The 16,158-nt window shown below is 35.4% G+C and overlaps 1 protein-coding gene across 6 annotated transcripts in view; it reads right to left on the bottom strand.

Annotated features, from left to right (window-relative positions):
• The window catches only part of LOC138712185 (uncharacterized), a 59,532-nt gene that overhangs the window by 39,273 nt on the left and 4,101 nt on the right, over positions 1-16,158 (bottom strand). For 5 of the 6 annotated variants that reach the window (XM_069843688.1, XM_069843712.1, XM_069843720.1 and 2 more), the window contains exons 2-5: positions 7,066-7,315; positions 6,692-6,754; positions 4,069-4,122; positions 971-1,075 (exon numbers count right to left, since the gene is read on the bottom strand). In XM_069843688.1, coding sequence (XP_069699789.1) covers positions 971-1,075; positions 4,069-4,122; positions 6,692-6,754; positions 7,066-7,315 — 472 coding nt within the window. The remainder of the gene's footprint in view (positions 1-970; positions 1,076-4,068; positions 4,123-6,691; positions 6,755-7,065; positions 7,316-16,158) is intronic. The other variant, XM_069843705.1, reaches the window with a different exon arrangement.

Below are 16,158 nucleotides of genomic sequence, written 5' to 3'. Positions count from 1 at the left end.
CTGTGAAGCGAGTTGTTCGGGCTAGTACCGTCAGTACGCTAGAGGGATGGCTTGCAGGTAGAACGTGTGTTGTGAAGGGCATGAGCTCCTACGTAGGCCGGGGATCGAACTGGGTTCGATAAGTCTACTAGTAGCTGCGTAGTCCAACGTGTTGTGGGAACCTCCGAGTGTATTGCAGAAGATATTCGTGTGGAGTTTAGCGGAGAGTTTTGTGATGTACTAATTATCTTTAACTGCATTCATTTTTCTGTCTGACTAGCGTACAGTCAACTCTAGTTAAATACCGGTCGGTATTTTTATTTCAGGTTATTGTTTCTCTAGCTGTGGTATAACTAAAAGTCTACCACAAACTACAAGGAGTTCAGTGAGTTGGTTTTGGTTTACGTTTTACTTAGTTATTGCAGCAGAGCAAATTTGACGAGTATGAAATTCACAATGAAGGCACCCATTGTTGTGTGACGTTTGAGGGGTGGCCAATTTGAGTGTAACGGCTATGTGTGTGCTGAGTGTTGGTTATGTCAAGGTGGTATGACAAAATGGATGCCAGCGATGGGGAGTACCTACCTATGTAAGGTAATTAGCTGGATTTCATTAACATTACTCTGTGAAGAAGATATTTTCTGTGCTACGAATTTATTTTGTTGTTTATCCTAAATAAATGGTTGTGTTTAACATAGGGAGTGTGTGTTGTTACTTAACTACCTCGACACGTAGATTACCATCATAACGTTTCATGGCAGGGTTATTTGGTATTATTAAGATATTTATATTTTATTTCATTAACAAAGAAGACCAACCAGACCCAGCGACGGTTCAGTAGTATTAATACTTGTAGCAATGGTAATAGGACTTCTAACCTGAAAACTTTAATTAAGTCTGCTCTCCAACTGCAGCTGGTCCCAATCTCTGTTGTAACAGTTTGTATCAATCATGACTCATTACCGTAACCATAGCAACAGCTCACACTTACTGCTGTCTTCTGGCACTCCATTTGCAGTTCCTCTGCCAGCTTCTTCACTTCCTTCCCCTTTGCCTGCAGTTCTTCTCGATGGAGTCGCACTGCTTCCTCTTTACTCTATAATCAAAGCAAACCTGTTTGAGAAGAACGTCAGCTGTCGATAACTTGATTACAAACATGATTGCTATGACGATGATAACAATTATGATGGTTTTATGGTTATAATAATAATACATTCCTATTATTATTAAAAATTATATTAATAATAATAATTATTAATTTTATCATTATTAAAACCTGCAATGACTAGGCAGCCAATTTCTGTTCCCAAACATACAGCGGATCAAGTAGTTCCTTCTGGTACATCTAATACATAATTGCAAGCAGGTACGCAAAGACTATGAATCATAGTACAATACAGGCATTTCCATTGTCGATGTTGTTTATGTTAAACACCAAGTTATGACTACATTGTGATCTGAAGCTAATACTGAGTAAGTTGCATTTTCACTTAGACTTCTGTGTTAATATTATTTTTAATTTATGAATCCATGTTAAATTGTATTTCATTTTGATGCGTACTTTTATTTAAGTCGGCTTGTCTCTGAACACAAGTTTGTCCCATTACGATATCACTATAGCTTAATTTATTTTAAGCATAATTTGTAAACTATATACTGTCTAACAACAATATTCCTTTATTTTTCTTCTTTTCTTTCTTTCTTTCTGAAGAATGCTTCCAGCAAGATCCACGTTACATTCGGTTATATCGCATATTGGAAGAATTATTTCTGCATTAAAAATGGAACATACTGAGTAAAGTATGTAAAGTAGAACTGAAAGTGCTAAAACGCACTGGAAATACATTGTGTGACACTACAACATCACGAACATTTCAGGTTGTTTATTACTTCATCAATTTCGGATGCAGATGTTAGTGACCAATCTGACTTTTTAGTGATTTATATGAAATGATGATCTGTGCTGACATTCCTTTAAGAAACTGGAAAATAAATACTTTAAGAACTTCATTGAGAAGTATACGAACAGAAAAGTACCACGAGACTCAGCAATGCATGGGCATTACCTACTGTTGTGCTGAATTGCATATGTAATACTGTGGGCAACAACAAAATATTGGTGTCTGTAGGTGAGACTATGGATACTGTAGGAAAATATGTTGCAAATGTTATCGGTACAATTTCACCTCATGGACCCATAAAGAAGTTTCTACTAACATGTCAAATGTTAGACAGTCTCAAAAGGCTGTACCCAAACATTATTCATTTCACTTATTTAGCACATCCTTCAAATAGAGTAGCACGGGAAATTCGAACTAATTTCTGTGGTGTTCATACTTTTATTTCTAATTTTAAGATAGTATTTTTGAAGGTTTCATCAAGTGTCAAAACTTAGTGATGTAACACCTCAAATTCCTGTCCCTCCACAACCAATTGTTATGTGTTGGGGTACTTGGTTGGAGGCCAGGCTGTGTTATACCAAATATTATGAAACCAAGATAAACGTCATTAATCTTTTTAACAGCGCAGATTCCTCAGTCATTAAAGCCGTACAGTCACTTGTTTCTGAAGAACTTTACAATAACAACGTATTTACTTCTGATAATGTCAATATCATTTCAAAATCAATGATCTACTTTGAAAAATGCAACAATGAAACAAATAATACTGTTGCCGATGGAACTATGTCCGACAGTGTGAAACAAAATCTTAAAAATATAATACTTCATAAAAACCCTGGCTATTCTCAAATGCGTGACATCAAAGGCACTATAACTTCCAATAAGAAAGATGAAATGGGGTCATTAAATAACAATTATAAATTTTCCCCAGTAACGTCATGTGACACAGAAAGAACATTGTCAGTTTAAACAATTTTATGTGACCTTCGTAAAATATTTACATTTCATAAGCTTAGAATGTATGTTTTCAGTCACTGCAATGGGAAGATTTTGATAAATAAATTATTTGTATATAAAGGTAAATACTGTTAATTTGTATATTGATTTTGGTATAATTATGTCCCTGTAACGTCATGTGACATAAGAAGAACATTTTCATGGCTTAAACAAATTTTTACCGACAGTTATGGTAAAAGGTAATGAATTAGAGTATCAATTGGCTATGAAAGTCTGCACCCTAATACAAAACCAAATTACTCAAAAATCATTTATTTCTGTTAAATTCAATCAAAAATTCCAATACAAACATCAACTTTTCAACAGAATAAGGGAATCAGCTAAAGGTAAATCATGGGAACCCCTTCTCCAAAATTTAAACATCATCCCTGAAGAACCAAGAAATTCAGCAGTGGCAGCCTTCCACCGTCTGACCAGGCATGGTTGTTTGGCAGCTCATTTATATAGAATCAGCACCTCCCTCTCACCCAATTGTGCGTAATGTGCAAAGAGCGTAATCATGGATAAGCACCACCTGGAAAATTGCGAAGCTTTGCCTGGTTAACTCAACGTCACAGAAAAATACTGGACTGCAGGACGGCTGATGGCTTCCTTGCCATGATACCAGAGCACTGGCTACCTACGTACCAACCAACCAGTTATGGTAAAAGACATGAATTTCAGAAACTCAGATTATACCTATGCTTTTGTTCACCAGAACGGAGTTGATTTGGTTAAATGGATTAATTGTATATAGAGTGTATACAGTTAATGTGTATCATGTTTACTATTATGTTGTATAATGTATATTATATATACTACTTCAGTATTATTATCGACCTAAATATATTTTCTGTCACATGCAGCACTAACATTTTCTAGAGCACTCGGTACTTTCGCAGTGTTAGTGCGTTTGTGACGTTAAAAAGTATCTAGACAGATCATTTCAATTTAGTAGCAATGCCACTTACAGCTGTCATCCTTTATTATTATTCTGTACAGAACTAGGTTATACTTTCATAGCATCCTGACGTAAGCATTTAGGGTCAGAGTTTGAACCCTAAATCTTCAGGATATACTAACCGATAACTTTCCTAACTTGTTTGGGAACGAAAATGCGATGCCTGGCACTGACTGAATGCAGCTCGTAAAATCTCTCGTAACTGTAACCATGGTAACAGCTCACACTTACTTCTTCCAGCTGGCGCCTCATCTCTCGCTCGGCCTGTAGCTGATCCAGGTAACTCTGTAATATAAACAATTCTGGATTAGAGAAAGCTCAGGTGATAGTCTGACTTGAAGCAACACGTTTCATGAAGAAATCAAGCTGATGGCCGATATACAGCATCAGGAAATGAGACAAAAGCTACCAACGTATAATGTATGTGCAAAGGCTTTTAAGTAAAAACTCTAATCTTATAGCAATGGCAAAGGAAGCTTATAACAGAAAAAGGAGCATCTTCAGCAGACCTTGGGAAAAAGAACTAAGGAACAGGTTAGTGAAGTAGATTTTGTGGAGTTGGGCAAAAAAGGTGACAGTGCTACAAGATCAAGGGAAACAATTAGAAGCATTTGAATTGTGGATATCAAGAAGAATGGAGCGCGTGAAATGGACAGACAAAATAAGAAATGAAGCTGTGTTGGAATGAGTGGGCGAAGAAAGAATGATGGTGAAACTGATCAGGAAGAGGAAAGGAATTGGCTGGGTCACTGGCTGAGAAGAAACTGCCTACTGAAGGATGTACTGGAAGGAATGGTGAATGGGAGAAGAGTTCGGGGCAGAAGAAGATATCAGGTGATACGACATTAAGATATAACTTACGGATTATATGTGGAGACTAAGAGGAAGGCATAAGAAAGGAAAGATTGCAGAATACTGGACTTGTAGTAAAACACCTGCCTTTGAGTAGAAAATTATGAATGAATGATCAAATGCTGAAACTATACATACTTCTTTTCGCAGAGCACCGACTAGTTTTGGATCAAAGTAATGCAAGAATACCTCGGGTTTGCAACAGAAGCTAGTAAATTCTTGGTCTTTAGTATTTTGCAACCTTCTATTTATGCTAAGTATGTTTTTCGTCTATCTCTGCCATCAAAACAAGAGCGAGATTTCTCCTTGAACCAGTAAACGATATCACTCTGTGTTAGTATGGAATACAGAGTCCAGATTTGAAAAGCTAATTTCTTATAAAAAAAAAAGCACGCACGCACACACACACAAAAAAAACAAAAGATCGGCACTTTTGTGGCATTTATTATACTTTATAACTAGGTATTAAAAAAATTTTGTATTGTTATGTTCAACGTTGTGTTTGTAAGTACAACATAAATGTATGTTAATAAGGCATTGTTTGTTTTATTCTACAATCCATTTCTCAGATCTTTACATGACAACCCAGGGTGTCGCGACACATAATTTGGGAACCACTGATGTAGATCTGCCCTCCCAGTATGTAATCCAGATTTTCATTGATTACAGCTAAAAGAAAAGAGAGATGGATCACCTACTACCCCAGTATATTGCCATATACATTCTGTCAAAGAGAATTCATTTTCTAGGACTCAGAAATTCTTACATTACCGAAGAAGATCCTCAAATGAAATTTCAGAAAATTATACATCCTACTTGTCAACTGTTATGTCCTAGCATACAAATTCAATTTCAATGTTCAGCCATTTCTCATCGGTTAACAAAAACATTCTATTTCTATTTCAATGCTTATTATAACTTAACAGCTTAACAGCAGGTAAATGGGATAACAATGTCCTTTTCTTTTCTTTAGCACTGTCACAGTCCTCTGCCTCCAGTGATGTAGCTAACAGCTCCTCTAATCTAATCCAAACTTGTCAAAGTCCTTGTCCTCCTGTCATGTGATATACACGTTTCTGCTTTTGGCGATACTTCCTAGCTTCTTGTGTTGCTACCTTGAAGTTTTTTTCCAAATGAATATCTGGCCAGAAAATTCACTGCCTGATAAACGTACACACGGTCGTATCTTCTCTCTTATTTTTTGACTGTTTATAGAGTGGAATATTTTAATATCAGTTTTCATTTTTTTTCTTTTGTAGTAGTAGTAGTAATAGTGAATTACTTCTTTCTGCCTTAAGCTCGGGGAGCATAATCTTTGCTTTATAAGGAATTATCATTGGAGGATCCAATTACACAGGACAATGATACAACACATACTTCATATGCGTCTTACCAAATGTGGTTTGTAGACAGCTGCCTGTATCACCGCTCATGCCTGCACTGAATACAGATGTATTCACCAGTAGTTCAGAGATTCAGTCCCTGAAGTCCTGACAAACCGCTTCTTTGGAAGCTGCTAGTAAAATCAACCGGCTTATCGCTTTGAGGCAGCATTAACGTTGGACACGTTCAACTTGTGAATGAGTATTTTATTCACTGAGATTTCAAGATAAGATGCTAGTGAAGAAATAAGCAGCTTCGTTAGAAAATTTTGCCAGAAAATTGGCCAGCGAATAAGGAAGCTTGTTCAAAGCAAATACAAGCAGCACATATAAATCACACTTCAGCTATCCCTTCACCTAACCCACTCAAGCCTTCTCATTGTCCTCGGCCTCCTGTCACTTAGCTATCGCCATTTTCTTCTTTAAGATATTGCCTGTACATTGTGATATATAATGCAGTACCCATACTTATCATTAAATTAATTTCTCATTTTGAATACGTTTTAGTAGGTGCTTGACAGCCTTCTTTCGAAGTTTTCGTGACTACTCTTCCATATTTTAATGCACCCTCAACTGCCCAATTGCTGTATCTGTAACCATGGTAACAGCTCATCACTTACTTTTTCCTGCTGGAGCTGCAACTGGTGCTCTCCTTCATATTTCTGCCTCAGTTCTACTTTCTCCTGTAACCACAAAGCAATCAAGTTCAGATGTAGCGCAGTCAGTAAGTTGGCAGTACGATGAGAAAAAGAATAACACACAACCAACTATTCAATGTATTGACAACTACTAAACAGCACGATATTCTAATATTATCTTCACATTTCGTACACGGTTACAGATTGGTTGTAAATCTTTATCAACTTCCCACACACTTCACAGATTTTGTGAATGCCTGGTAGGAGAAATTAGTTCTGTGGAATAAAACCTTAACTGTGACCTAATCTAAGGTGTTCAGCAGTAACTGTAAATACGTTAACTGCTGAACTCTTACCCTTTCTGATTCTTCTTTCAGCCCTCTCAATTCCTTCTCTTTCAGATTCAATTTCTCCTTCAGCTCCTCAAGGTCGCTGCTGTCCCCTTTCTCCTCTTCCATCCTTGCCACCAGACCATGCAGGGACCGTGAGTCCAACCTCTCCTTGAGGACCCTGACCTCCTCTATGAGAGGAAGCAGCACCCTGACCTGTCCCACCAGGGTCTTCACCCGATGCTTGAGGTCAGGAATCGGATTGGGTTTTGCCATCCTGCACACCAGAAAGCAAGAAAACAGTTAAATTTTCATCTATCTTACAGAAACTGTGAGGAATAAGTGGGATCATAACTTTCAAGGTCACTTCTATGAAGTACCTACTTCACTTTGGTCAAATACGTTATCAATTATGTAAAAATTCGTTCTCAAAGTATGTTATTTTTTTATTTTAGTAGGTTATTTTACGATGCTTTATCAACATCTTAGATTATTTAGCGTCTGAATGAGATGAAGGTGATAATGCTGGTGAAATGAGTCCGGGGTCCAGCACCTAAAGTTACCCAGCATTTGCTCATATTGGGTTGAGGGAAAACCCCGGAAAAAACCTCAACTAGGTAACTTGCGCCAACCGGGAATCGAACCTGGGCCACATGGTTTCGCGACCAGACGCTCTAGCCGTCACTCCACAGGTGTGGACTCGTTCTCAAAGTGTTGGACCACGATGATACAGCTTCACTGTGCTGATTAATGTCAAGGGCTAGGCTCAGAACAACATAGAGCTCGAGATATTATACCTTCCCATGTTTAGATAAGTCGTATCTAGGTTACTTAACTTTTATTCCTGATTTTCTTTTGTTTGCAGTTTAGTACAATACTTGGCATGTAGGGAGATGCAACAACTTTACAAGATCCTGACCGTGGGAACTTACAGTTGCTCCTTTACACATCTTGGAATATCAGCAGTGCTAGAACAATACCGTAATCACCAGAGCCTCGATGTTGCTAGCATGACACTTTTCATCTCAGAAGTTATAAACATTGTTAAAAAATACATAAATTTTTTCATTCGTTTCTGGTTCTAAAACTCACAATTTTTAAGATCAATATTGTCATTTTTGGAATTGTTTTGTTTTTAGGTTAATTTTTTTAATTTTGGTAGTACATTCTTGACCATTTTTGCGCCTTTAGCTATTCACTTTAATCTTTGTTTTTGTTTTGAATTAAATTTAATAAAATTTTATTTTATTTTATTTTGTGGTTGCTTTGCCTTCCTCATTTACAGTAAAGGTAGTATGGAATTTATTTTTCATAGAAGAGCAATTCAAAAACAGACAGTCACAAGGCTTTAGAGAGAGAAAGCTATAGAAACCAATCATCTGTTCCTCACTTTGCAAATACAATATAGGCCCACTACCTTCATGAAGATTTAAGATTTTCCAGGTTCGAGTCAGATGTGACACTGAAGGTAGGCTATATCTTTTATACAGATAATAGTTTTCTGTATTCCTTGATAACTTTTATTTCCACATTCCCCACTCTAGGGGAAAATAGCAAACTGTCGCGAATGCTGCCAAACAGAAATGATCAGCGAGGTCAGTCCTGTAACACGAACTGCAGCCAGTCACAGTAAATCATCTCAGAATACAGATCATTCGCGGAACAATTTATCTTTCGTTTATCCGAGCGTTCACTGTGCTTGAGAACGGAAGGTCTGCAGCCATCACCAAGCTGTTATCTGATGTAAATTTTGCTTAAAATAATTTTATTTCACAGCCACCTGCGTAGCTCAGAAGGTAGCGCGGTTGCCTGCAGATCTGGGGTTTCCCACGGGTGTGGGTTTGGTTTTTGCTTTGGCTGATTACCTGGTTGAATCTTTTCAGAGGTTTTAACCAAATGTAAGGCGAATGTCAGGTAATCTACGGCCAATCCTCGGCATCATCTCACCAAATATCATCTCGCTATAAAAAATTTCATTGATGATAAATAACTCAGCAGTTGATACAGCGTCAGTAAATAAGCAAGTTAAAATTCCTACGTCACTGTCTAAATCTGACTTTGAGCTGGCATGCTTCCTACATTTTTCAGGCAAATGTTTCAAGTCTTTCACTTCGCTCTTAAACCACGTGTCATCACCACCAAACAAGGTTCAGGATAAACAAAACAACATATCTTTATTGTGCATCGCAAATTCAACCTCTATTATAAGATCTACTCTTGTCCGTGAAAGTTTTTCTCTGTAATTCTGATTTTTGGGAGTCTAACGCTTTGCTAAATGTATTACCTCATTGCATAAAACTTTACTTTGTATTTTTTAAAAGTTATTCCATTAATTTTGAACCTCAGCACTTATCGACAATTGATTTGAAACAAGATTTGCACTCATAGGCCTAAATCATTCAAATAAAACTACATTGGCAGTCACCCCTTCCATATAATAATTGATAATTAATGTCAATTAAAACCAAATGCCACTTCATCCATACTAATAATCAGACATCGGATTCTAGGGCAAATGCCTATTTTGTTTCTTTAGGAGAAAAGTAAAAATAATTATTAATATTTGTGTTTCATGGAAATTGAAAGGTATTCAAAGAGTTTTATAGTGCCCTAAAACGGTTATTAGAGCCTAATTTGTTAATATTCGCCTAAAAATGCCTAACTCACTGTAAAGTTTCGCATTTTACTCTTACTTTTTATAATTTATACATGCATTCACTGCGAAATTTAAGGCATTTAAAAAGTGGAAAGTTTGCTTCACACCGGCCATGAAACCATTGATAAAGGAAACAAAATGTTTTGAATCTCACGACACTCGCAATAGATTTCACCGAATTTAACATGTTTGGAGGCATAAATGCCGACAAAGAACCAACCTTAGTTTTGAAGCAGGCAACAATCACAACATGTGCTGCTACCGATTCAGAGATATACTATACTATAAAAATGACTGTTTTCGGTCTGAAACCGATTAGTTGTACTGCCCTTCAGAGTGTCATAAAATCACAATTTTTGGAGAAAGAGTGTTTTTGAAATATTTATGAAAAGTCGTAAAACTGCGAATTAGTAGGGTAAACCGTTACAAAATATTTAAAAGAATGGCCCTCCTAGTGTTAACACTACCAGGAAATGCAACAATAAGTGGAACTTTGTATTTTTGTCCAATTGAATCTCAATAACAACGGTTCATTTGAATGCTCGTTAACAGTTGCTCTTTCCCTCACCTTATTTGTGTTGAGAAGTTTTGAGCGGTAGGACGTTTTCCTGTGAAGTTTAACGCGATAATGCTGAAAAATATAAGTGCAAAATCTACATTGATCCGGCAATGGCTAACAGAATATTCAGAATTCACTTATGATGGAAAAATAATATTCTGCAAGATTTGTAGCAAACAGGTATGTAACAATAGTTGAAATATATAAATTATATTAATTTTAATGAGTAGGCCTATAATATTTATACATTGACTGAGCTATCCTGAGGTATAATTCTTTTTAAGACCACTACACTTTAACCTTTTAAATTCCGATAGTTAAAGTATTTGCAGGTCATTAAAATTTTGATTGTTCGAACCCACTAACTTTGTGATAGAAATACGGCAATACAACAATTAGGATTCAGTTTACTTTACATTTTTAGATTTCGCAAGAAAAGAAGTGCCACCTAAAGCAGCATGTGCAAGGAGCAGCTCATAAGGCTAAAGCTCAGCAGAAAAATCAACTGCAACAAACTTTACTAACACAGCCTACTTCATCCAATCTCAGCAGCAATTTCTATGCTGATTTAACCAGAGCGTTTGTTGCTGCTAACATTCCCTGGAATGCAATTGAAAATCCGGTTTTAAGACAGTTTTTACAAAAATACTGCAAACAAAATATCCCATCTGAGTCGACCCTAAGAAAAAATTACTTAGACAGAATATACAATGAAACTTTAGCTTCCATTCGGGAGGATATAGGTTATTCTTACATATGGGTCTCTGTGGATGAAACCTCAGATCCTATGAATAGGTATATAGCAAATATGGTAGTAGGAAAACTTAGTCCTGATGGACCTTCGATTCCACACCTCGTATGTGTTAAGGAACTTTCGAAAGTGAATAGCCAAGCCATTGCTTATTTTGTAAATAAAGGCCTACAGTCTTTATACTCAAGTAATATAGACGATTCTAAAGTTCTGTTGTTTTGTACTGATGCTGCCTCATGCATGGTTGCTGCAGCTCCACTTCTTAAAACATTTTATCCTAACCTCACGCATGTAACCTGTCTAGCACATGGCCTTCACAGGCAGGGTTGTTGTAATTTAAAAAAAAAAAACCCTTCAATAAAACCCGACACAAAACCCAAAAAAACCCATATATTTATTTCTCGTAATTTAATCAACATACAAAATATTACAAAAAGGTGCATCATATTTATTTACTATAACAATTTGTCAGCAGAAGTTATTAATTAGGTAATGTTTCATTATAAAGAAAAAATTACTTTCATCAACACGGTGTTTTATTGTAGAATGGTATTGATATTAACTACATTACAATTCAGTCCTTCTTAACATGCAGAAATCTGTAGATCTTCACTAATTTCTCAGCTTTTTCCTCTCCTAACTTATTTCTTAACTTTGACCAAACAAGCCCATAGGTGGAGAAGATTCTCTCGATGGATGCAGTGCTGGCAGGGCAAGAAATTAAACTTTTCACAAAGCTAATAAATCCTGTTGGCAAGTTCCCCTTTTTTGTTGTTTTCAATTCCATTATTTTCCACCATTTTTTGGACTGAACTGTTGTACAACTGCGTCAGAAAACATAGTAGCAGGAAAATAATCAGAATCAGCAATCCTAAAAGACATAACACTTGTCACCCACTCTGGATGAATCTCTATGAGCCAATTTTCTGCACTTTCCTCTTGATCTGCAGTTATTCTTGCCCCTCTGAATCTTGGATCGAACATATTAGCAAGATAGTGGAAGGGCAGGCTGCCAACTTAAGAATATTTAATAATAATTTACCAATCTTTGCTTATTTAATTTACCAGTTTTTGCTCATGAAGTAGTTCTTAGAATATGTTGGTGTTCTGAATCACTTAGTCACGAAATTGAACTATTTAATACCCATTAGAGAAAAACCCAAAGAAACCCATAAAAACCCAGTAAAACCCACTGGGTTGGGTCTTTTTTTAAATACCCGGGTTTTTCTCAACCCTGTTCACAGGGTTTCTGAAACAATCTGGAATGAATTTCCTCTTGTCAATTCGTTTATTTCTAACACAAAAAAATGTTTTTGTAAAGCCCCATCCAGGATTTCAATATTCAGAGAGAACTTTCCAGATATCCCACTCCCACCTCAGCCGGTTGTTACACGATGGGGAACCTGGATTCAGTCAGTGGTGTATTATTCTAAGTATTTTAAAGAAGTGGTCACAGTTATTGATAAATTACCTGAAACTGATAGTGCAGCGTGTGTGAAAGCAGTGAAAGATTGTCTGAATGACTCACGAGTGAAAAACGATATTGCCTACATAACATCAAACTTTTCTTTCATACCTGCAAGCATTGAACAATTAGAACGTGAAAAACAATCTCTTTGTAGCCAAATAGCAATAGTAAAGGAAGCTCAAGTGAACATACATTCTGCTTTGGGCGAAACTGGGAAAAAAGTTAAAAATAAGTGGGACAACGTATTAAATAAGAATGTAGGATTTTCATTGTTGGAAAAAGTATCAAGAGTGATATCGGGGGAAAGTGTAAATGTTCCAGTAAGTATTGATGTTTCTATTGTAGCTAATTTAAAATTTGCGCCTCTCACATCAGTTTCGGTTGAAAGAAGTTTTTCTGCTTTCAAAACGATTCTCAGTGACAAAAGGCAAAGGTTAACAATGGAGAATTTAGAAAAAATTCTGGTGGTGTACTGTGCAGATAATTATAATAAAGTCTGAGCATGGAACTGAATTTCAATAACTTAAAATGAGTAATCTTGATATCAATAATCATTATTTCATTAGTTTCAATACATTAAATTTGTGCAGCTCTGTTTATAAATATAATATAGTATTCTTTTTTAATGTTTAAACATACTTTTTTGTGCGTATTTTAGTGTATAACTAAAAATTTCAGTGAAAGAAATAAGTATGATACCTTGATGTGTCTAAAATGCCTATTTTCATTAAAATAGAGCCTAATTTTACAAATTTTGACCTTATTTTAGGCGCCTAAAACTGCAATTTTTAGTACCTAAAAATCCGATGTCTACTAATAATAAATTTGTAGCCAAACTTTTTCTGGTAATTTTCGATTTTCCAAAAATAATTGGTGTTTACATGTATAATTAACCATCCTGAAACCGAAAATCGCTTTTTTGAAATTTTTGTTTGTATGTCTGTCTGTCTGTCTGGATGTTTGTTACCTTTTCACGTGACAATTGCTAAACTGATTTATATGAAAACTGGAATATAAATTAAGTTCGTTGTAACTTAGATTTTAGGCTATATGGCATTCAAAATACTTTATTTAAAAGGGGGGGTTATAAGGGAGCCTAAATTAAATAAACCGAAATATCTAGCTTATTATTGATTTTTGTGAAAAATGTTACATAACAAAAGTTTTTTTAAAAACGATTTCCGATAAGTTTTATCCCAGACAAAATTTTGATAGGACTGATATTTAATGAGATAAATGAGTTTTAAAATTTATATAACAATGCCATCTAAGGCGCTGTAATGAAATAAAAAAAAAACAAATGACTTTGTCTATAAGGGGCCTCGGAAAATAACAAACGAAAGTTATTAAATATAGCCTACAGAGAATGTTTCTGTGTTTATATGAAGTAATATCGATTAAAGGATATACAAGATGTTTAAAATAACAACACAATACATTTTCACAGCCGCCTCAGATTATAGCGTTGTTGTTCCTGCAGTAACTCCTATGTGCAAAATATAACAATTTTGAGTAGGAAGAAAAAACACATTTATTCAATCCATGGCAATGGTACATAGGAGATCGTGAATTCTTACATTTTCGAAAGAAAGAAATATAATTACATATCACTATATATGCTGTATCACTATTAAGTTATTTGAAGGGTTCAGAACCATAGTGGGTCAAGCGCCATTTACTGAAGACGTAGAAAACTAGGGTTAAATTAAGTTATTACCATAATTCAATGGAAACATATAGCAAGTAATATAAAGTATACACATTAAAACTAAATGATATGTCAGTCTTCTTTAAATTATGGTTGCATGCAGTAACAATTAAGAAACATGTTAAAAGAATTGTCATTGCACCAAATGAGTGTCTCTGGACCAAAATGATCACATTTTAATTTTTTAAATACAACTTAAATTAAGTAACATATTAAACGATTTATCCTTCTATCAAACACGAATGTTCTCTGGATCAAACGTCCTATTTTAATTATGTAATTACTTTATATTTATTTCTAACGGGTGCAGAGGAGATCACGGGTACGGCTAGTTACTTAATAGTAAGATTCGCCTTCACTCTTGAGTATCTCACAAAGAAACTGGCTAAACAAACATGCAACAACCTCTGCTTTCTTAAATAGGTGGTAAACCTTTATTTATGAACAGTGACGTCATTTAAGAGGGACTAGGGTGGAAATTGTCCCCCCGCACGAGATTAACACAAAAAATATTTAAATTCTACGCCTACTATACTACTACGCTTAAGAAACAAAGGACAAACTAGTTGATGGCTTTGCTCAAATGAAACAAAGGCATTACCCTTTGCTACCCTTAGTGGTTCTTACCTATTGTAAATAATTCATTAATAATAATTAAAGAAATGCTCATAACTTTGGATTTTCTCCATCAGTTGTTTTCTAATCTGCCAGTAAACGTCTGTGATATCGTTAACACTTTTCTCTGAAATGTTGATGGCTTTGCAGTTCAGTATATGCTGTAGGTTCATAGTTGAATCTTTTCTCTGCACAGAACACGTTTCGGTTAATTATGTATAAATTCCAATTCTTCAGAGATGCGCTGCCAAACAGTCACGTACAGTTACGAGTCTGCAGATAGCCATTGCTGTTTTTCTTGGAAAATTAAGAATCAAATATATATATTGTTTTTCATTTCGGATTAGAATTTATTTTCACTGTTTTTTTTATTATTATTTAATATTTTACATTTATAGGCTTATTCTTCTTTATAATAATTTTGCTGCATAACGCGGAAACTCAGAATGCAATCTTTGTTGGACTGTGGTTTCTCCCTTGCTCAATGTATGAATTTTCATTTCCTTGCAATCCACATATATGAGAAGTTAGGCTATTAATTTTTAAACAAGTATTTTTGTCTGTTTGCAAGAAACCTAATTTTGTTATATATTTTCTCACTCTCTGTTCTTCTGATAATAATGAAACAATAGTCTGAATTGTAGTTTATAAATTATAAAATATGGCTATATCCTTAATAGAATTTCTGTAAGTTAAATTTATTTTTGTGCACGATTCACCAGCGGTAGTGTGTAGATATTTTTCATAGGAAAACTAAACGAAAGATGATCACAATAGATTGGTCTACCTGTTACAGCAATATTGTTATTCTGTTGCAGAGTAAATGTGTAACCACTGGGATTTTGGATTTAATTTTTTTTTAGTGGGTTATTTTACGACGCTTTATCAACATCTTCAGTTATTTACCGTCTGAATGATATGAAGGTGATAAAGCCGGTGAAATGAGTCCGGAGTCCAGCACCGAAAGTTATCCAGCATTTGCTCATATTCGGCTGAAGGAAAACCCCGGAAAAAACCCTCAACCAGGTAACTTGTCCCGACCGGGAATCGAACCCGGGCCACCTGGTTTCGCAGCCAGACGCGCTGACCGTTACTCCACAAGTGTGGACCTTTTGGATTTAATGCATCTATACTTTCTAACACGAGCAATTTCCTTATTTCTCTATTTCTGTTCTTTTTCTTTCTATTTTCGAAAAGTTCAAGATTATATTGTATATCAATGTATTAAAATGAGGTTCATGATGTTAATAAATTTCAGGAATTGGTGGAGTAGCATAATCATTTTGTATAAATTTACTTCTTCATTAACCCAGGCTGTTACTAAATTTTGCTCAGAGTTGGTCACAGTCGTATTAATTTCATA

This window comes from Periplaneta americana, chromosome 2 (assembly GCF_040183065.1).
Source record: "Periplaneta americana isolate PAMFEO1 chromosome 2, P.americana_PAMFEO1_priV1, whole genome shotgun sequence".
NCBI lineage: Eukaryota > Metazoa > Arthropoda > Insecta > Blattodea > Blattidae > Periplaneta > Periplaneta americana.
This window is presented reverse-complemented; position numbering and strand designations above follow the sequence as displayed.